Source organism: Zea mays, chromosome 2 (genome assembly GCF_902167145.1).
Source record: "Zea mays cultivar B73 chromosome 2, Zm-B73-REFERENCE-NAM-5.0, whole genome shotgun sequence".
In the NCBI taxonomy this organism is placed as follows: domain Eukaryota; kingdom Viridiplantae; phylum Streptophyta; class Magnoliopsida; order Poales; family Poaceae; genus Zea; species Zea mays.
Window position 1 is genome coordinate 12054435 of NC_050097.1, and position 21844 is coordinate 12076278.

Consider the following 21844-nt stretch of genomic DNA (forward strand, 5'->3'; position numbering starts at 1 on the left):
CAAGTCTCCAACAAGAGCCATTTAATGTGAGGTCCTCTTAAAAGTTCTATAGGAGGTTAATTGAAAATAGTACAAAAGACAAGTTTCTTCGCAAAAAGTGTCTTTACTTGACTATTGATACATAGTCTATTAGCTATATTAAATGATTAAAGTTGTATCATACACTCTTTTAACTTTTTCTTATACGTGGAAAACCGATCTAAGGTCTTTAAGTTATACATACCATGATACAAACGGAACCTGAGCACTGAACAAGAATTTTAGCCGATTGTAATAGAATAGATTTCTTCGGATTTAAAACCGGTCTGTTTTTTTTAATGAAATCTCAAAAATGAAACCATGGTCAATGGGGTTTCGGAATCGAGGACTTCTTTGAGGCAAACCATCTGCTTCATGTATCTGAATACAAGTTTTAGATCTGAGTTGAAATTAAAAAAGAAAATAAATGACAACACAATAAAAGGGGAAGAATGTACATCCGAAGTCCTGTCACCTGTAAGCTTTCAAATCGATCTAAATGCCACGCTGATTTAGATTAAGAGGCATCTGGTTACACAAGTTTCAGATCTCGGAGCTGAAAATTAAAAAGAAATGACAAAACACAACTAAAAGAAAAAGAAACTATACATCCAAAAGCCAGCTTAACGAACCACCCTCCACCTGCCATAATCACACCCAACATTTGCACATTTTTGTCAACTAACATTGCATGAAACAATTCAGACTCATATTTAACAGACACTTTCTTTGGCAACGACTCTTCACCGCTAATTAAACTGGCACCACATCAATGTTCGAAGTATCTTCGCATCTTAAAACAAGCCCGTCAAGGTTGGTCGGGAGAACGCACTTGGCCCACTGACAACCAGTTGAGATGGGCTCTGATGGAGGAACAATCATCAGAACGTTGTCGTTCCTTTGGACAACCCCCATCACACTTACAGTGCTACCTTCCTTGATGTATCTACAGGTAGAGAACAAGTAGCATGTAATCATTAGCAGATATTATTTTGAGTCCTATATCTTTGTGGCAGAAAAAAAAAAGAAAATAGTTTATAGCCTTAGACATGCATTCCAGCTGCAAAACAAACAGGGAGAAAAGGGGTACCCTTCTTTTAGGCGCATTGTCCGATCATCGCTTGAAAGGTTTCTCTCTCTTAGCCATCTCAAAAATTCAGGGGACATATCCTTGTTGTCTGGATCGATGTCAATTATAACAGATTCATCAACGTATGGGGTCACACGTGCACCATATCCTGTTTTCACCAATGCTCGAAGCCCGGACTGAAAATCTGAAATGTAGAAATCAACCGCATGTCGCTGCCATAGATGCAGGAGAAACATCAGAGGCCAAGGTCTGCTAAAACTCAACAACTGCAGTTTTGGGTTCCCAGAGAAGATTATGAAGTAGATTTCACTATTCCATGTCATGAAAATACTCACCTCCATTGAACGTAAACCCCATGTAAAACGCCGATGTTCGGTATTGGCAGCTTTGGAATCCCAACCCCTGTACTCATACAAGCCAGTAGAAGTGTATACGCATCTTGGAACCCTTTGGAACGAGGATTCGAGGGGGAAATTTCCACAAGTAACAACCTGTCAATTCAAACACCAGTTATTGCATTCTAAATTATTGGAGAAATATTGTTGTTTGGAAATTAAGCATGCTTTGAGGGTATCTTTATGGGTCAATGTCTTCTTCTAAATTAGAAAGAATTATGTTGTTGAACTGTGGTTATAAAAAGCTTTTCATATACCATGTTCATTTGACTCGAAAATAATAAATCAAAATGCAACAGTCTTGTGTTATATTGCTAAATTATGTGCTCGCGAACAGAACAAAAGGTAACAATGTGGCAGAGAAAACATGAAAAGATTTTAAGACTGGTGCAGAAACCGTTGCTCATTTTGAGTCAAATGAAAACTTTAATAATCACGTGTCAGGGCAGTATTATTTACCAACAGTGCAATAAAATAAACATATAGGATAAATAAAGGCACCACAGGTGAACTGATTCAAGTAAAAAGAACAGATCAAACAAATTCGTTTGGGATTATACATACCCCTGTAACCTTTACATATTGTCCATCTTTGGCCGTTCTGAGATCAGCATCAGGGTAGCGACTAACAAACCCAATTCCACCTCTGCTACCCCAGCAAGCATTCCAGATAAGAAGTGCAGCAACAAAACCAAATATGACCACAACAACTATCAGCAAAATTGCATTGTGAACAGCCCCCAAAATGAAGCCACCTGCTATAAAACCCATCACAAAGAGCAAAATCACAGCCCAGAGTATTGGCTTCGGAAAGCTTCCCTGAATTGAGTAACCATCTTCAGTGTTCAGATTAGTAACAGCTTGATTGTGAGCAAAGGAAGTAGCCCGCATTTTCATCGATGCAGCAGAATCAAGTGGCCCAGATACTTTCCTTGGAGCACCAGACGAATTAAGTGGCCCTGAAGAGATAGGCCCAGATGTGATAAGCCCAGTTGTCGGAAGCACAGGAGGAAGGGGGCCAGAATTCTGGCGTGCCATTGGGGTTACTCCTCCAGACTGGGGACCAGATGACCTCTTTGTTGGCTCTCCATGCTTATTGAGTGGTCCGGAGTTTGATTTCGCTCTGGCTGATCCACCAGCACCAGGAACTGAAGATGAAAGGGAACCAGAGTAGTTGGACCGACCACCAGCATTGGAGACAGGCCCAGAATTGGAAGCAGTGCCTCCAAATGAAGTATTCCTTGAAGGAGCGTTTCCTAGAGGACCAGATTTTCTTGATTTCTCAACATGGAGATCAAACATCTTCCCAAGCTCTCCAGACTTCTTGATGTCACCCCCAGTATATGGCATCGCAGTGGAACAAATGGTTGGGGCCTTCTCCTTAGGTTGCTCAGGTCGACCAGAAACATACAGGCCATTGCTCAGCTGATGTGATGCAAACCTTGAACCCATACTCTGAACCAGAATATCAACTGTACCTCAAGTTTTCAACCTCTCATGCAGTGTTATCAAGTGAGTCTATATTTGAGACTTAACATGCACAGCTGCCCTTCTTGCAATAAGATTTACGCCTTGCATGAGCTCCTGAAAATATGCGTTGAATATACCAATTGAAGACAGATAAACTTCCAGAATTAGCATATACATAAGAGAATATCAGGGATGGTAGGAATCCTACAAACAATGAAGCAGGTTATGAAATGTGCAAATACTCCGTCCGTCGCAGTATATAAGTCTCAACCACCTCTGGTTCAAAGACCAAGAAATGTATTTAATTCTCTCTATACTACTATATCAATGTATGCATGTGTAGAGAGAGCACACCTTATATTATAGGACTAGAATAAAAAGTGGTTATGCCTTATATACTAGGACGGAGGGAGTAAAATTTTAGATGAAGGCTCTAGATGGAAAGTACTTAACAAGTTCTAACTCGCCAGCTATCACATGGTGGGTTTTTATTATAAAGTTGACAGCTTTCTCGCATAGTAAAAGCGTGAGACAACCAAAATTCACAGGTTGATCTCAATGTTCCCAAGAAAGACAACAATTGGAACCTGTGCCAACTCTCATCTAAAATATGGTATGTCAAAAACAAATTCACAGAACAGATGCACACATTTCTTACATCTATTGTTACATAAATTCAATTATTACTTTTAGGAATCCTATTTGTGACATAGGCACTCGTCTATTAATAGCTACTTCGCACGAACTTATATTTTCCCTAAAACAACAGCACCACATTGCAGGAAACAAATTATATGGCAATCAAGGGTCATTATGCGATATGTGTTATCTAGAAATAGAAAAGAAAATTCTTAAAGCCAAATTTAATCAGGGATTAAATGTAACATCTCATGTTTGTACACACTAAGGTGGTCACGCAACAAAACATGGAGAGGGAAATACTTCGCGTCATTAGCCCTATTACAAGTAGGGGTGGTAATGGATCATGATCCAAATGCTTCTTCACAAAATGGTATAGGACCATAAATAAATTTTAGTTCAAAAATGAATAGAAATAGAGTCCAATCCGATACTTAAATCTTATAGTGTAAAATTTAGAGCTCATTGTCACCCCTAATTACAAGTTTAGACAGTTAAACATCGCACTGCTAAATCCTATACCAGAATAAAGGATGGCCCGTTTCCCCCTAAATCAAGCTAAAGACAAACCCCCACAACGTGCAGAATTTATGGAGACTGTCTCTCCTGAAATACCGCCACTCGCTACAGCAGCACCCCCCAAGCGAATATATAAAAACCAAAAACGTTTGAGACAGGTGAAGGCATCACCGGGGAAGTGAACTATGTTTTTCCAGTGATTTACCCGAGCACGTGCCCTCAAATGTACAGCAATTTGACACCGACAATGTCAGATCTCAGGTGAAGCTTAGAGTTTCAGCAAAGAACTCGACTCACACTTGCCGACATAATAATTTACTTCACGAAATATCGATTGCCATGCCTCTAAGCGTCTACCTCAAATATAAACAAGGCAAACAGTCAGCTGGGTAAGCAAACTGAACAGAAAAGGTTATATCAGCAGGAGGTTTGGTTGAACCTTGAACCCCAAAAGTTTTGGAAAACTAAGCCGATATTAGCAGTAAGCCAAGCGGCCAAAAAAAAAACCCGCAACAGACCGCATTCTATGATTCTATCCCACGGAGAGATTAGGATTTGAGGTCCAAAGCTATGGCGTCCACGCCAAAAAAAAAAAGAGATTATTTTATAAAAGAAAATCCGCATGGACTTCCTGTACACCCCAGACCCCAGTCCAGGGAGGGACTGCATGAGGGGCGCAGTTGCCGGTGAAAGGACGCTGGATCTGAACCGATGTGCGGTTGCCGTCAAGGGCGTCTGAATGAATGGCGGACTCTCGGGCTCGGTTGGTGAGGCGGCGAACCGAAGCCTCGAGGTGGCCGGAGCGTAGATCCAAGCCCTGGCACGGACGAATCTCTCGAAATCTCACCGAGCTGTCGCTCCACTGCCCCAGTGCCCCACCGACACAACGGCAACCCACGAAGCGCATTGCCACACCCCGCAGATTGGTCTCTGGCGCCCGCCTGGATCCCAAGAACCGCTAAAGCGACCACCTCCCGGTGCAAGAACGCCTCCCCCATGGGGCCAAGAAAATCTCCGGAACAAGAGCGAGCGGGTTGAAGTGAAGTGGGTGAGGAGGAACATCTGCCTGCGTACCTCGAGTGAATGACAAGCGCGTCGCGTTGCTGTCCCGCCTGGCTTGCCTCCCTCGTTTTTTTTTTTTTTGGTCCTCTTGGTGAGGGAGCTCTGCTCGTGCGGTGGCGGAATGGGGGAGGTGGAGAAGGTGCGGGGAGAGGGAAAGCGGCCAAGCGCAGTGCGGGAGCGAAGCACCGAAGCAGACAGGGAGGAGGACTGGCGTAGCTGGGGAGAGGAGAGGAGGGGAGAGAGAGAATATAGGGGGAGGTGGAGACGGGGGGAGATAAAATAATATAGATAGACGATGCATGAGAGAGAGAGAGAAAAAATGGCTGTGTGAAGTGCACTCTCCTGCACCAGCGCGCGGTGGGGGGAAGAAACGGACAGCGGGGCCTCTTCACCTGCGGCTCCCGAGTGATGCCCAAAGAAAAAAGATATTTCTTCTTATTAAGCCGATGCGGCTTCCTCCACGTTTAATATTTTCAATTTTAGCACACTCTGTAATATCCATCATTATTCTTAAATTCCATCATTCTTTTTGCAATGCTTATGGACAACTGTAGCTTATTACCTTCCTTGGTTGCAAATCATGCATATCAGTTATTACAAGACCAACAAAATTACCACATGCTTTGCCTCCAAACCTTTCTTACTTCACTTTTACCCTTCGTAAATTGGAATGATGTTATTTGACAAATGATAATGCAATGAATTAGACACACTTGGAATGATCACTGAAGTTTCTGAGGTCAGACCAATACAACTAACTGGGAAATCATCTGTGTACCGAAATGTCTTTATCAAGAACCTAAGGTCAGTAATATGTTATTACATATATTATATAGGTCTTCACTTGAAAATATGATACTTTGTATTATTAAAACATCTCCACCCTGTTACTTTACTTTCCAGTGGCGACATGCTCAAAGTTACTCTTTGGGGAAATCGAGCGTTACAATTCTCATATGAACCTATATATGATCAGCAAAAACAAGATGTCATTGTTGTTCTATTTGTTGGATGCTTACCAAAAGAATATAAAGGTTTATGTTGCAATTTTACTATGTTTGTTTTATGTTATTTCCTTTCCCCATTTCACATACACAATATTCATTTTTACTCAATGAACTTTATCTGCTTCATCTTTTGTATCTAGCATCTGTATATCTAAATGGTGGTGCAGCTTGCCACTGGTATTTCAATCCATCCATTACTGAAGCTGAACCATACTATGAAAGGTATATTTACCATAGAAACAACCAAATCATAGAGAGTATACATTACATGTTACATCTCAGACTTATTTTCCCATATTAACCATCTATGACATATTTTCCATGTCTCCAAAAATTATAGGATTCATAATGAAAATATAAAGATTGAACTCCCTATGCTATCGAATGAACCAGTGACCTTTCCTAATCCTATTGAGAGAGAAGACAAAGAATTAAAAGTGCTCTTAGAATCTGACCCAGATTCGCTACCAGTAAGTATATATGAATCTGTACAGTACGCAAATGGATCCACAAAGGTTCAATTGAATTAACTCATATCAATGTTTGTAATAATTTCCTTTTTAAACAGGATGAAGGTTGTAAGTGCACTGTCACCATTACTAGAATACTTGATGATCAACCGTGGTGGTACAGAGCATGTAATGCATGTCCAAATAAACCATCCATGCAATCAGCAGTGTCCTCATGTCGTACATGTGGCTCTACAGATGCTATTCTAAGGTATGCATTTCTAGACTATTACTGCATCTAAAAACAATCTTTATTCCACTTGCTATTTACATACCTTCTTATCCAAAAAAGGCTTTATAGCTTCAATATATTTACATTCCTAGGTACAAACTGAACTTCATGGCTTCCGATGGCACTGCTGAAATGCGAATGTTCTGTTTCGACAACATTGCCAAGAGAATCATTGGAAAACCATGCGCTTCTCTCTTAACATCAGCTACAAGCACTTCCAATATTCCACCAGATTTAGCAGCGATTGTGTCCCTCAAATTCACATTTGCTGTTGTTTACAATGAAATGTCGTTTCAAGTTTCAGAAAAAGAACTCTTCATCAAGTCAGTCATAGCTTCACATGGAAGAGACCTAACTTTCCCGTCACCCAAACTAAAGATTCCAGTGCAACCGTCAACTCCAACGCAACTACTAGGTGCAGCAAAACAGCAAGTTTCACCTTCTTCATCATTGTCGAAACTATCGACTGCCATTTCTCCAGAGGTAAATCAGACACACTGTGTTTGTTACTCCAGTTTTTTTGGCGAACTATTTAAATGCACATATTTCTACACTAATACATTGATTTACACGGCAACAGAATAGTCCTCAAACTGAAGACAATCTTCAAAATGAAGACCAGAACATACTGGCTTTTGAATCACCACAAAAAAGGTACTAAACTAAAATGGATAGAAAGATGATCTATTGACATCTCAAATTCATCATTCTACATTTCTTTTTTGGACCAGGGCTAGGCGTAAATCCTTGAAGTTTGACTGTGACAAAAATCTACACGATGAATAAAAATGTATGGTTCCATTTATTCCATTTATTCATAAATATTATCTATTGTAATCCTTTACTTCAGTTACAGCAAAAAAAAGTTCTTCGCACTACAATAACATGATCACCGTACATTACAGGAAACAAGTCTGGCTTCAAAGTTGGAACTTCTACGCAGCAGCACATGTATATAGCTTTTACCTTACTTGGAAAACAATGTCCAGACAACTTTTGTTGATGCATCCTACTATATATGTATGAAGTCTCATGTACTCCTAAAAATATATGTATATATGAGTACTACTAAACAAGAACTGTTTGAAGCTTGCTACACCCTATGGTGACAATTTACTATGTAATGCAATGCTTACAGTCGTCTGTATCGCTCTATATACATGTGTAATAGTATAATAATGTCCCTTCTATATGATTTAGATAGAAATAAGTATTAAATTTCCATAACAAGAACGCGCGCTGGCGCGCGCCATTTGCTAGTGATGTTTTAGCACTCTCCTCTCCTATTGCGATCGACGATGCTAATTTTCACGCGATGTCAATAAAACCATTAGCAACGTAGGTTCTTGCATTGGTGCCCAACCATTGTAAAATGTTTATGTTGATCCTCTAGGTTATATAAATTTACAGATATTCCATAACAGCCAGTTTAACCAGCCGGCATATAATCTGGAAAACTGTATACTGTAATTAGTGCATAAACTGAAACTATACTCCTACTTATTCTTCGTATCAGACTACCGTATGCATCAATCTTCGTCTTCGTTTCAGAACGCATACACAAAGTATTTTTTTTGGCATAGGTGAACAGATGGATCGGAGTACATGGGCAGACATGAGCCACGACCATTTTGACATAGCATGGGTATAACATGGCATGATAGTAACCGTGTCGGACAATAATGATACAATGTCCATTATTGTCGTGTTTAGGCTTAGATACAAGCCCATAAGGCGGCATGAGCACGACTCATTTACTATCGTCACATTGAGCATGATGCTAAGCACGGATAGCTCATCAAATCGAGTACGACCCAACATGACCTGTTTTATGGTCTAACCTTATTTGTCCTAATCTAGTCCATTAAATATATAAATATGATCAACTCGGCTTCCGCTTCTAAGCTATTTTCAAGTTCTGTTATAAAAAAATAGAAAAATAATCGACAGAAAATAGAAAAAACAAGTTATCTTTGAGTTCTTTTACAAGGTGTTCTTTTGGTTAACATGACACGGCATGATAGTCCGGCACGACTCGTTTTAAACTAATCGAACCATATTTGGCTCGGCCTGCGGTCCATGAGCGAGCACGGCACGTGACGGGCTCGAGCCGTATCGGCATGGCAAGGCCCATTGGCCACGTATTGGGGGGAGGGGCTTGTTAACTGCAAAGCAAGGTGTTGCTTAAATCTGGAAATGTAATCGTCGCTCTCCGTGCTGCATGTAATCGTGGCAGTGTCACTTGAGTAGGTGGCACTGGCCAATGGCCATTAACGAGATGATTGCGATGGAGCGTGCCGCGGTTTCCTATTCGCTGTGTCCGTCTTGTTGTTGTTCTGCTGCGATCGCGCTGGCCAGTGGAGTGGAGACGGGCTGCCATCCTTTTCTACTACCGGATCGCTTTCAACGTCTCCCTACGCCATCGCGATAAGCAGCCACGTACTACTACAGAAGTAGTACTGCTACACAGCGAGTCGAACAGCAACCGGTTTAGAATGCAGTCAGTTGGGTTGCGACGGCAGCAGCAGCAGCAATTAATCGGTGATCCCTTGCAAGGAACCGTCTGAGGGTTCCTCGATGGCGGCGGATTACGCTCTCTGTGCCGGCCGGCCCTTGAGTAGGTTGCAATCGAAGCATGGCATGGGATGGGCGGCCTCTCTCGCAGAGTCGCAGGCGGCGTACGCGCGTGGTGCTCTGCTGTCTCTTTCGGCCCGCGCCGCGCCGCGCGGCGGCGCGGCCGGTCGCTCGATCCATCTCCATCTATCTACTACACGCGTGATCTGATGAGGCCAGTGCCGCGCTGCGAACTGAACGTCTGAACGGGGGCCACCACCTCCAGCAGGCAAGTTGCATGATTAGCGAGGGAATTATGCGTGCGTGCGTGCGTTGCTGGTAGCCAACGGTCGGCTCGATCCGGATCCGGCTGGGCCGGCGCCGGCGCCTCAGGCGCGGGCGCGGGCTGTCTCTGTGGTACCCCTGTAATCCGGCCGTTTGGCGATCGACACCGTGCGTGATTGGAGCCGCACGCTGACGTAGTACGCCGCAGAGCTGCGACGAATCGATCTCCAGCGACGAATCCATCCCGGCCCAAACCAGCTGCACAAATTCTAGCCAGCCAGGTCCGGCGAGCGTACGCGTGACAACACACGGGCATGGCAGGCAGTACGTCATGCATGTATATTGTCCTCTGGCCAAGTAAGGGTCCGACTCTGATCGTGTGTTCCTTGAGATCGTTCTGTCGATCTCCGCTGATCTCTAGCTAGTCTCCGCACCGTCGTTGCTTTGTTCGCTTCTTCTCTGCCACGAAGAATGGGGGTTCTCTGCTTGTTTGGTTACCAGCTAGAGATGGCCAAATAGTTGTATTGGTCTGGTCCGGCATGTAGGGATGGCAATGTAAAATTTTCATCGCACCGTCCCCACGACGATTTTTTTTTCCATTGAATCTCCACGAACGTTTGCATCGGACATTTTTTCAATCCCCATTCCTCACGTGAATAAAATTCCGTCTGGAATCTACATACCCGCTTTAATTATAATTAGGACATACTTCATATGTTATTGATCAAAAACATTGTTACTTATACATATTGTCATATGTAAGAAATCATTATATATATATATATATATATATATATATATATATATATATATATATATATATATATATATATATATAAAAGCTCATTTGTATAATGAGTGATCTATTGACAAGATAATTATATATTTTTATCATTAACTATTACATGAAAATGTCGTCACGCGTAAGTTTAACACTCCCGCGCGTAACGGGAATGGGGAATGCTTTTCCATCCTCGTCCCTGTTTACCTGCTGGAGAAGATTTTTCCCCGTTTACATTCCCGTGGATCCCTGTGGTTCAAGAAACTTTCTCATCACCATCCTCTAATGGAAGAATTCTCTACGGGTAATCGAGGATCGGGTCCCTATTGCCATCTCTACCGGCATGGACCCACTAGGTATGGCATGTCTAGGCCTGATTAGTGTATTCCCAATGAATAATATCATACATATTAATGAGATGTCATATATGATTTTTTTGCTGATGTGGCAAGATATTTAATTGGAGGGAGAGAAAAAACTATATCTTAAGGCTATTGCTAGTATATTGTATCTTATCATGACACCCAAAACTGACATGGCATATAAAATTGCATAAGAATATAAGATACAACTATCACAATGCACGAGCATCATCTGACCTGGTCGGTGCCACCTAATTTGGCATAATCTCCCCTTCACCCAAGTCCCCCTACAATACGACACAGATATGTACGCGAAATGCATGCAAAAGGAACACATGGATATGCTCCAGCTAGAGCTAGCTAGAGCTAGGCATATTATTATGAGAGACAGAGAGTAGCATCTAGGAGGACAGATTTGCAAAGCACATCGTCGTCTCTTGCTTCTTCATCAAGACAGGCGACCGACTTGTGTTTGTTTCCAGGACTCAAAAAGATGTGTGTCGTCAGTCACACACTCCACAACATCGATCACACTAATAAGCATGCACCCATGGTGGATTCAATCATAAAAAAGGCTGAACGGCCTCATGCATGCTTGGTGTGAGGCCAGCTTGCTCCTTTGTAATGTTTGTTCAGTACAAATTAACACGCTGAGCTCATAATAATAGCCGCCATCTCTCGCTCTTTTGCTTTGGGAAAAAACATAAAGACAATATGAGCTAGCACGCAGGGCATATGTACAGCACTACAGCTTCCTATTTTACATCCAAATAAAGAACGAATCACTCGAGCATATATAGCGCCATTTTCTTTTTTCTTTTTTTTTAAAAAAAAGAATCCGAATGTTGTAGTGCGCTACATACTAAACAAAAAATAAAGTCGAGCCTAATTAATGGTATAGCAACTCATGTACGTCTAGTATGCCGCAGTGCGCCTGTGTGCCACATCACGCTTTGTAATGATTCAAAAAGGAAATAGAACTATCAACCGTGGTTGTAATAACGTAAACCATGCATGCCGTTTATTCAAAATGGAAAATAAAACAACGTACAAAAAAAACAAGTAATGATTAGCGTGCTGGAACGTCGTACGTAAAATACACTGCCCTCATGATTCCAGGCAGCCACGATAATCATGCAAAACCGACAAGTATACACACATGACACAGAAGCGCCACCAGCAGTACGTACGTTGGAGCTTAATCTGATCTCCTTGTCCGTTGAGAACCTCACCACCCTAAGTGATCCCTGACCAAGCGTGAATCGAGCTACTTTACTACTGTCTGACAGCACATTTGGATGAGGATGAGCCATGAGCAAAAGCAACATGTCGACGCGATGGTATCATGCTACTACTCCAGTTGGAACAAATCGGGCCTAAAACCTCGGAATACGCTAACGACTAACGTGATTGCCAGAGTTCCAAACTTGCTTTCACGCTGTCATGCATGATGCATCGCATCCATAGCTACGACAGGTGACTGGGCCCACTCACTCCAGTCACTGCACGGCAGGAGTCCTCGACTCCTCATAGTGGACGCAGGTAGGTGTACTCCGTACGTGATGCTGCACGCCTGTACGCATATTGCTCGGCTCCTGTCTCGCTACCCACTAAGACTGTCTTCAGCGGTTCCCCCTAAATTTGTCCCCCTATATCCCACTCACGTGTCACGTCAGCAATCTCTCTCCCCCTATATCTCCACGCTCTACAGCGGTTCCCCCTATAACAATCCTCTATACCCCACCACACCAATATTATATACTTTCCTCATAAACTAACTCAACTACCAAGAAATTTTAAAATTATTTTTATTTATTATTTGCATATTACACGGGCGAATTTTGGTCCACATGTAATTAGCGAACTTAATAATTACTATTAATACGTTATTATAAATACGGTACGATTTTTTGTTTTTTACAAATACAAATTCTCATTCTTCTAGTACACGACACGAGTGGCTTGCACAACACGACTGGCTTCTACCGGAAGCCACGACCGTCTGGCTTCCTTCACACACCTAAGGCACCTATAAATAAGGTACCCTGGGGACATGCTCCACTCATCAACACACTCACCTCTTCTATATCATCTGCCATTCCATAAGAAGTCCGTAGTACGTACTCGTACTTTAGGTCGTCATGGAGTCATTGAAAAGCCTTGTGTTGTCCTCGTCATCCGACGATTCCGACGATGAGATCGATACCTTGTTGCTTGCCGAACATGTTGAGCACCTTGTAGTAGGAGACACGAGCACGCGTCGTAGGCGCTCCTCATTGCCTCGCCGAGTTATCCATAGGGACCACGCTGCTGGAGAAAATCTCATAAAACATCACTACTTCGGACCTAATCCTGTGTATCCATCACATGTCTTTCGTCGAAGGTACATTTCCTAAGTTATGATTTTACTTTCATTTGTATGTTTGTTTTGTTAATTTTTTGCTTTATTTTCGTTTATAGGTTTCGGATGCATCGTCCTTTGTTCCTACGTATCCTTCGTGCCGTTCAGCGAGAAGACGAATACTTCACTATTCGTTGTGATGCAACAGGTTTAGCAGGGCTTGGTCCATTGCAAAAAGTTTGTGCTGCATTGCGTATCCTTGCGTACGGGTTACCAACCGATGCGGTAGATGAGTACATACAGATTGGACAGACTACCGCTAAGGACTGCCTTATCCGTTTTTGTCGCGCAATCATCTCTTCCTTTAGCGAACGATACCTTCGTATCCCTAACCACGACGACATTGCTCGCATACTACGTGTAAACGCCGACAGGGGGTTTCCTGGTATGCTAGGCTCTATCGATTGTATGCAATGGGAATGGCGCAACTGTCCTACTGCATGGCGCGGACAGTTTTGTGGGCGAAATTCGAGGCCAACAATGATACTAGAGGCAGTCGCTGGGTACGATTTGTGGATTTGGCATGCCTTCTTTGGAATGCCTGGTACCAACAATGATCTCAACGTGCTTCATCGGTCACCTGTGTTTGATCCGTTACGTAATGGGACGATGCCACCAGTGCACTTCACTATTAATGGGACAACTTACAATTTCGGATACTACTTAGCAGATGGCATATATCCAAATTGGCCTACCTTTGTAAAAGCTATTCGCCACGCATTTGAGGAGAAAAAGGTTCACTTTACAACCAAGCAAGAGAGTTGTCGAAAAGACATTGAGCGAGCATTTGGAGTTTTGCAGGCTAGGTGGGCTGTTCTACGTGGACCTGCTTATGGTTGGGATCGTAATCACCTCGCAGAGATGATGACTGCTTGCATTATTATGCACAACATGATTGTCGAGGACGAAGGAGATGGTGCAGCTAATGTCGACTTCATTGGCCCCTCTGGGCCGCCTGAACCGTGCAACAATACTGCTGAGGGCCGCAACGAGTGGCTGAACAATCATATCCGCTCGGAGTTACCCAACGATCCGGACCAGGACATCACCTGTCAGGCAACATACTTGTCTTTACAGCACAACCTCATAGAACACATGTGGGCTCGTCGAGGCTCCATGGGTTGATGCATTTTATCCAAATGATGTGCTACACCAATGTTGTTTACTTTCAATTATGATGTGTACCAGGATTAGTAGTCGTATGTGGTTTGTATGTCCGTAGTTCAGAAGTCATGGTTCCTTGTAAGTGTAATGCCTCTAGTACAAATAAGTTTGCATATGTTTCCCAACTTCAAGTAATGTATCATAATCCTTATTATCAATATCAATAATGTGAAAATAAACAATGTTCAAAAACCAAGCTGATGAACTCAAACAACTAAGGAATTGTTCAACCACTCTAAAATAGACATGTCCAAACACAGAGGAGCACGGTTCGCCGATACAAAGGTGACAAACACCTTATCAAATACAGTAGTACTCGTCACACAGGATTGTTGATGAAATACTCCATTAAACCTTTTCTCATCGCCATGTATACAGCTCTCATCTCTTCTGGTAAAGCATCCATATCCATGGCAAAAAGTTTGTTGAGCTCTTCAACCTTTTGCTTCCTATCTTCCATCATCAATTTTTTTCCTGCACTTCTATTTCCTTGGACTGAACCTCCAACTTCTTCAGTTCAACTTCCTTCATGAACTCAATGTTCTGTTGTTTCAGCTCTGATTTTTCTTCACTTTGCTTCAATCTTGCTATCTGAATGTCATGGATTCTTGACAGGTAGTCAGTAGATTGGGATGCACTGGACATTGACTTCTTCCTTGATGCTTTCGTTGAGTCACGTCCTAATGGTCTCTTGCCTTTTGAACCACCTTCATCAGTGTGTACTTCATTAACAGAACCTGTAGGTGTAAGACTACGTACTGGCTCGGTCCCCGCATTGCCTCTCCAGGGGCTGCCATGAACCATGGCATCCCATTTGGGTTCGTTTTTCAGGCGAGTCCAGCAGTGCATGAAATGGAATGGCTTTTTCTGTGATGTTGCATACAAAGTTGCAGCTTTCGAAGTCTACACAAGATGTATTACCACTTGTCAGTGCACAAATAACATTACGTTCACATCTACCATGACCATACATTTAGTTTTACAACTGAATATAAGTGTACCTTGTCGTTATCTGTAAGGCCACTTTGGTTTTCCCTGAGGACTCTTGCGTAGAATCCGGCAAATTTCCCTGTTTTAGCTCTTATTTTGTCCCACCTGCTGCTGAGAGCCCTATTAAGTCTCAATGGAAACTCACCTCTAAGTTCATTGTACCTTTTCTCTATTCTAGCCCACAAACCCTCCTTCCTCTGCCCTGTGCTAATCACTGGGTCACTACTAATCTCTAACCATGTTTTGCAAAGCAACAGGTCTTCATCAGGTTTGAAGTTCTGTTCCTTCGTCCTCCTAAATGTCCCTGGTGTATCTAAGACTGGGCATATTACCCGCTACCCGTTACCCGAACCCAAAAAACCCAGACCCAGACCCGAAATACCCGAACCCGCAGTACCCGAAGTCTAATCTGGATAGTAAATGCTATTACCCAAAATTAGTTTGGGTATTTCGGGTAGTAGCACCCGGTACCCGAAGTACCCATATTAGTTTGCACAGTGTACCCATATTAGTTTGCTCATGGACCGTGGTGGTCTGGACGTCTGTTGGAGTGGAGAAGTGGGCCTTGGACATCACGTGTAACACAAATGCCAATATGCCATGGCCCATGAGCGTGATTGCGTGAAGCGTCCAAGTCCAATGGTCCAAGCCAATTAGCCAAGGCGTGAGCGTGACTGCGTGAGTGCGTGACGCTGCAACCTGCAAGACCTAGAAGAAGCCAGCGGCCAGCCGCCACCCGCCACCGCCAGGCACCTTTCTCCAATCTCCAGTATTCCAGTCCCTCGTCCTCGGTGGCGCGTGGTGGTGCCTGAGCCAGACGTCGGCCGCTTCTTCACCAATCATCAGGCCCCTGGCCGGTACCTCCATCATCAGGTCACCTACTCACCTGTCACCAGCTGCCGGCGACTAGGAGATTGAAGGACGACAGTACTGTGTAGGTTGCTGCCAGTATTTGCATGTCGCATGTAATGTGTTCACGGTCCTGTTAAGTACTCAAGTTATTAGCACCTGTCAAGTACTCCCTCCGTTTCTTTTTATTTGTCGCTGGATAGTGTAAAATTGCACTATCCAGCGACAAATAAAAAGAAACGGAGGGAGTACTCAACTAAAGTATCTTCATTCACGTACATGTAATGTGCTTTGACGCCTTGGCGGTTTGGCCTTTGGACGTCTGGAGTCTGGACTATAAATTCTAGTAGAAAAATTCAGACAACAAGAGACACGTTGTGCTTTTATATATTTCGGGTAAATTGGGTATACCCGAACCCGAACCCGAACTTGCGGGTACCCAAACTTGCGGGTAGCGTTTTTTCTTGGCTGCTATCGGGTAACAATTTCCATTACCCGAATTTAACAAAACCCGAACTACCCGACCCGAATTAAACGGGTAACCCGAACGCCCAGTCTTAGGTGTATCTGACGGCTTGCTAGGGCTGTTAACTTCCTGGACGCTGTGTTCGGCTTCGGATTCAAATGGTATAGGGTCAGTCTGGTTGGGAACATGGGTGGGCACCAGTGGACATGGAATGGGTGGTACCAATTGAGGTTGACCGAAACATGTTTGTGTAGGAGGACCCCCAGGAGTTGTCATACCAAAATATGGGTTCCATGGTGTACGAAAGGTATATCCAGATGGGTCATTAGGTCCCTGGGACCAGGTAGGATTTGTCATATGGGAATTTGAAGGATTAGTAAATGTTGAAGCCTGTGTTGGGTCGAACCCTTGGGGCTGCCACATCTGAGGATCCCACAAGGGTGGGGGGAAAATTTGGTTACCTGTATTGGGGCTGGCAGCAGGTGGTCGATAAGGATTGTTTGAGTTGTTGTCAGCCATTCTGGAATGAAATACATAAATACATTAAGTTGGACAACACATAACAAACTTGAACTGTAAACGTCACACTTGAAAGCATTGCAAATCAGCTTCAGACAATACGAACAACAGGATGAAGCATTGGAAATAAGTTGACTACAAAAGGATAAAGCATCCCACAACAGGTTCGTAAATAAGTAAGATAAGCTGCAACCCTTCGTACATCGGTTACGCAAGCATCAAACACATACCACACAAGTTCGTACTTTATTTGGATGCATTAGTACTACTACGACCAGGTTGTACGTACAATTATTACAAGTTCCAAATGCTATACCTAGTGGACCTGTCGGAGTCGTAGGAGTCATTGTCACTGGCGTCATACAATTCTGGTGAGGATGGGGGGTGAAAGTTATTTGTCTAGGCACGGGCTTGGCATCCTGAGCAAGGTTAATTTGTTCCTCCATCCTATCCTTCTCTGGGTCAGACCTTGCTTTGCTCTCAATTGCATCTTGCTCCATCAGGTCTACCTCTTTTCGAATAGCAAGTAGAGCATTCAGAAGGTAATGCTCGTCACCCAAATGACGGAAAGCCTCTTCTAAAAAGGTCCTAATATTGACTGCACGACTTTCCACCGAGGAAGCAAGATTGAGGACCAAGTTTTGCACCACTTTGGCATCATGGCTGCTCATCTTGATTTCAATCGTCAAGCACTTCCTCCTTGGCTAGACAAGGTGCATAGATGAAAAAATTAGGGGCACTTCGGTTACTATTTGGGTAAATTCAAGTGTTAATGTCAGTTACGAAACAAAAGTTGGTATCAATGCAATAAACAAATGTGGCAAAGTTATAAACTAAAATGTTGTTGCAATTTACCAACAATTGTTGGTTGCAATGTCTATGCCCTGTAAATTAATTGATCACAGTATGCATGCCTGGGTGAATTTGTTCGTGGCTTCTAATAAAATGAACTTGCACAACAAACATGGGAGCACAGACATCAGACATGGACAGTACACTTAAGAAGTTGATTATAAACAAATAACTAAAGCGAAAAAGGATTTAGAACCTCAGTTAGTTGAAGTGGACGTCAAATAATGAAATAAATATTTCAAGCTGCATAATAAGTGAAGGTTTCGTTAGTTGCATGCAATGTTTAGTGATGTATCAAACAAAGGGGTTGTATGTTAACTAAGTGGAGTTCATAAACAGAGTAACTTATTACAATGCAAAAAAGGGATATGCATCAAACAAAGGGGTTGTCATGAGGAAATGAACGGTAATTCGTGCTTAGTTGTTGGCATTCCAATATGAACAATGAATTGTGTACCAGCATGACTGACCAATGAACATACAACTGACATGAGCACATATTATTTGAGCTGTTCGACTTAGGTGCTTAAACAAACAATAAGCACGCCACGATGACGACTATCAAAATCACACCCGACTCTTCGTGTTCTATCGTATGCTCCAAAAACTATTAGCCTTGGACATGGTCTACAAGATAACGACGGATCAGTTAAGCGTAAAAGCCTAACAATAGGCGATGGGGACAACCCGTAAACCCTAACTGGGCAAATCGCCATGAACAAATGAATCCATCTACTAAATCAAGTACAAGGACATGTAAACGCTACGGTTAAACCAACGGAGATGTTTTTGGGTCACGGATTGAATCCGACATGAAAAACTGGGAGGAGAGAAAGGGGCGTACCTTCGACGTCGTAGCTCGAAAGAAGCAGATCTGGTGAGCGTCGATCTGTCGCTGATTGGAATATTTCGCCTTGACGTGAGTCCCGCAGACGATGAACTGGCGTGCGAAGACGACCGACGGCGGCGTCTTCGCCCGGATCGACCGGGTCGCCGCTCCGCGAAGCTGCCCAGTGGATCCGCGTGGACGACGGCGTCTGCTGCTCGCCGCCCGGAGCAAGGCAAATGAATCGCGGCGGAGGGCGGATCCACGGCAAAGATCTCCGGCGGTGGTGCGGTCTCCGTGGACTCGCCTGGAGCTCGCTCCTCGGAGTTTTCCGAGCGCGCGGGCTTCTCTGGGAAGCTAGCAACCGGAGGGGACGCGAGCGCCGTAGCGTGCTCATCCATTTAGCGGGAGAGAGAAGGAATCGGGAGGGGAGAGGAGGAGGAGGAGGAAGGCGGTGAAGAGAATAGGGGCGCACTGTAGCCCCTAAAACGGCTACAGTGGTAGAGGAGGGGGAGCCAAGGGCGCACCGTTGAACATAGTCTAAAACAAGCTTTGTTTCAAACAAAACAATAATTATCGAGCTGTTGCACGAGAACCCACAACCAGAGAATATGGCAGTGGGTTGATCTTACGTCTAAAGTTTATCGATTAAAATTAAAGATTAAAGTTCAGACCACCGTACCGTATACTCATTTAAATGCTCTAGTAAACTAATGCTGTTCTTAAGACTAGTTTAAATTTGGATCACTTTAACCACCCGCTTGATTGAAGCGGATTTTTTTTTTTTGAAGTGCTCTAAAATTTATAGCTAAACTTCAGAGCATCCACAGATCCAGGAGATGCATGGTAAGCTCCACTGCTCCAGCAGGTCTGTTGCATTTTCAGGTTGTTTTCAGGAAAATAGCTAGTATCTCTGCACATGTTTTTTTCTCTCAAACAAGTGTATCGTTGAATACTTCCAGCTACGATTAAAAACAGGTGGTTTTCCAACATGTTTACGTATGAAGAATCGTTACCAGCCTGACTGACTACCTGTATATGCAGTCTGCTTTGCACTAATAAATGAAGCATCGCTTGTATTTCTGGACTGATTTGCCGGAAAAACTTTCGGAATGTTGTCTTCTTCACAATCAGAATGTGCCCACCGAAAAGACTTGCCATGCTTGTCACCTTGTCGTCAGATTGATCTTCAGGCAGAATAGAATATATGGTACAGTGTTGGGACTTGGAAGTATGTTCTGTAGCGTGCATTTAGAGGGATTTTGTGAAAGCGTGCCTGTGAATGGGCGGCCGAGCATGTGCCGCAGCCTGCAGGCCTGGCGCGTCCGGGCCGCGGAAGCTAGCTGATGGATCGGGAATGAAACGGACAGGCCTGGCGCCGTACTCCTGGGCCGGGCTCAAATCTGCGTCATCGGGTGGGTGCGGGTGCCCGTCTGGCCGTGCCGTGCTTCTGTTGCTGCGGCGCGGCCGCCGCCTCGACTGGACAGGCTGATCCGAATCCGACCCATCTAGCCTTTTTCTTTCTTTCTTTCCTTTTTAGCGATCACGGTGCATGACACGTATAATCTACCTTCGCGCGCGCTCAGCTCGTCGATCGGGCAGCCACAAGCTGTAAACCGCCCATTGCATCTTCAGAAATCAAAAGAGCACGCGCATATGGTTTAATTGAACGGCGTCTATATATCAAATGTTTACGTCGTATTATCGTCCAGGTCAAGAAAATCAAGTGGCAATAATATATATGCACCATCTAATTGACGTGTGCTAGCTATTCGTATTTGTTTTAACCTTAGGCCGTACAATTATTAACTGCATGGCACACGCTGCCTGGTTGTATATATTAAACTACCATGCATGCATGCGAGATTCAAATGCTAGAACGTTTCAAACTGAGTATAGGATGACACTGATTTCCTAGCTAGCTAGGTGCCTAGGGCAGGGGTGAGGAATCCGTCGGCTAGCAAACTCTGCCTTCTGACATCACAAGACTGTTAATTAAACATATCGCGGAGAAAACTTTGTCAAATCAAGCGTTTTCAGAGGGCCAGAAAATGGATATCCGTTTGCTTACACGTGAATGCATAAGACTATACGTGGAAAACTAGAACTGCTTAATTAGAAAAAAAATTGAAATGCTAACCTTAGTTTGGTCTACTAGACAAAAAAAAAATGGAATAGCGACATTTTTTTGCATTACTTTTTCAACGCATGGTTGTTTGCTCTTAACCCAACGTGATGGCGGCCTCCTGTCATATATTTATCTATACGTGGAATAACCTCTGTCATACTGTAGCGATACATATATTTATCTACAGCAATCTAATATAAACGGCCTTCATCAAGCACGCCAAACTTTCCCTAAACGTAGGGTACGAATATATGTCACAAAGGCCCTCGTGCATACACGCCTGTTTATATATCATCAAATATCAAAGATATTTAGCAGTCTGGCTGCTGGTGCGCACACGCCTCAGCTGTCACCCTGGATGGATTGATCAAATTCGGTTGCGGTTGCAGATATTGCCGGATACGGAAAGACGTCTCCCCCCGAGGTGTTGACAAACGGAAGCAACGAACCCAACGGCAACAGGGCCCTCTCAACACCTCCACGGCCGGCGTGTCCCGTGACACTGCCGCGATGCTGCAGACGGCAGACCTGCAGTGCACGCGCACCACACCAGGCGAAAACCCAATCGATCGAGTGCGTCGACCAAGACAGCAACGACAACTAGCGCGCGCGCGCGCGGCTGCTTTCTTTGCCTCTGCGTTGCGCCCTCGGCAGGCTCGGCTCTCGCTCGCGCTCTCGGCCTCTATATATACGTACGGCCAATCGAGCGCCGGCCACACCCAGAAAT

At 43.8% G+C, this 21844-nt stretch overlaps 2 protein-coding genes across 4 annotated transcripts; one reads left to right on the plus strand and one right to left on the minus strand.

The window, feature by feature from the left end:
- Positions 1 to 496: 496 nt before the first annotated feature.
- On the minus strand, positions 497 to 5591 carry LOC100280073 (Ubiquitin-specific protease family C19-related protein). 3 transcript variants are annotated; one of them, XM_035964760.1, is made up of 6 exons: positions 5206 to 5591; positions 3182 to 3249; positions 2068 to 3087; positions 1444 to 1599; positions 1109 to 1320; positions 497 to 964 (listed from the first exon to the last, which is right to left on the minus strand). In XM_035964760.1, exons 3-6 carry the CDS (start codon positions 2953 to 2955, stop codon positions 772 to 774), a joined length of 1449 nt encoding a protein of 482 aa, XP_035820653.1. In that variant the 5' UTR covers positions 2956 to 3087; positions 3182 to 3249; positions 5206 to 5591; the 3' UTR covers positions 497 to 771. The 3 variants fall into 3 exon arrangements, with proteins under 3 accessions (XP_035820653.1, XP_035820652.1, NP_001146485.1); XM_035964759.1 differs by lacking the exon at positions 3182 to 3249 and having other exon boundaries at positions 2068 to 3177; NM_001153013.1 differs by lacking the exon at positions 3182 to 3249 and having other exon boundaries at positions 5206 to 5526.
- Positions 5592 to 13014: 7423 nt separating this feature from the next.
- On the plus strand, positions 13015 to 14487 carry LOC100381847 (uncharacterized). Its single transcript, NM_001174638.1, has 2 exons — positions 13015 to 13305; positions 13383 to 14487. Exons 1-2 carry the CDS (start codon positions 13064 to 13066, stop codon positions 14446 to 14448), a joined length of 1308 nt encoding a protein of 435 aa, NP_001168109.1. The 5' UTR covers positions 13015 to 13063; the 3' UTR covers positions 14449 to 14487.
- The last annotated feature ends 7357 nt before the right edge of the window (positions 14488 to 21844 follow it).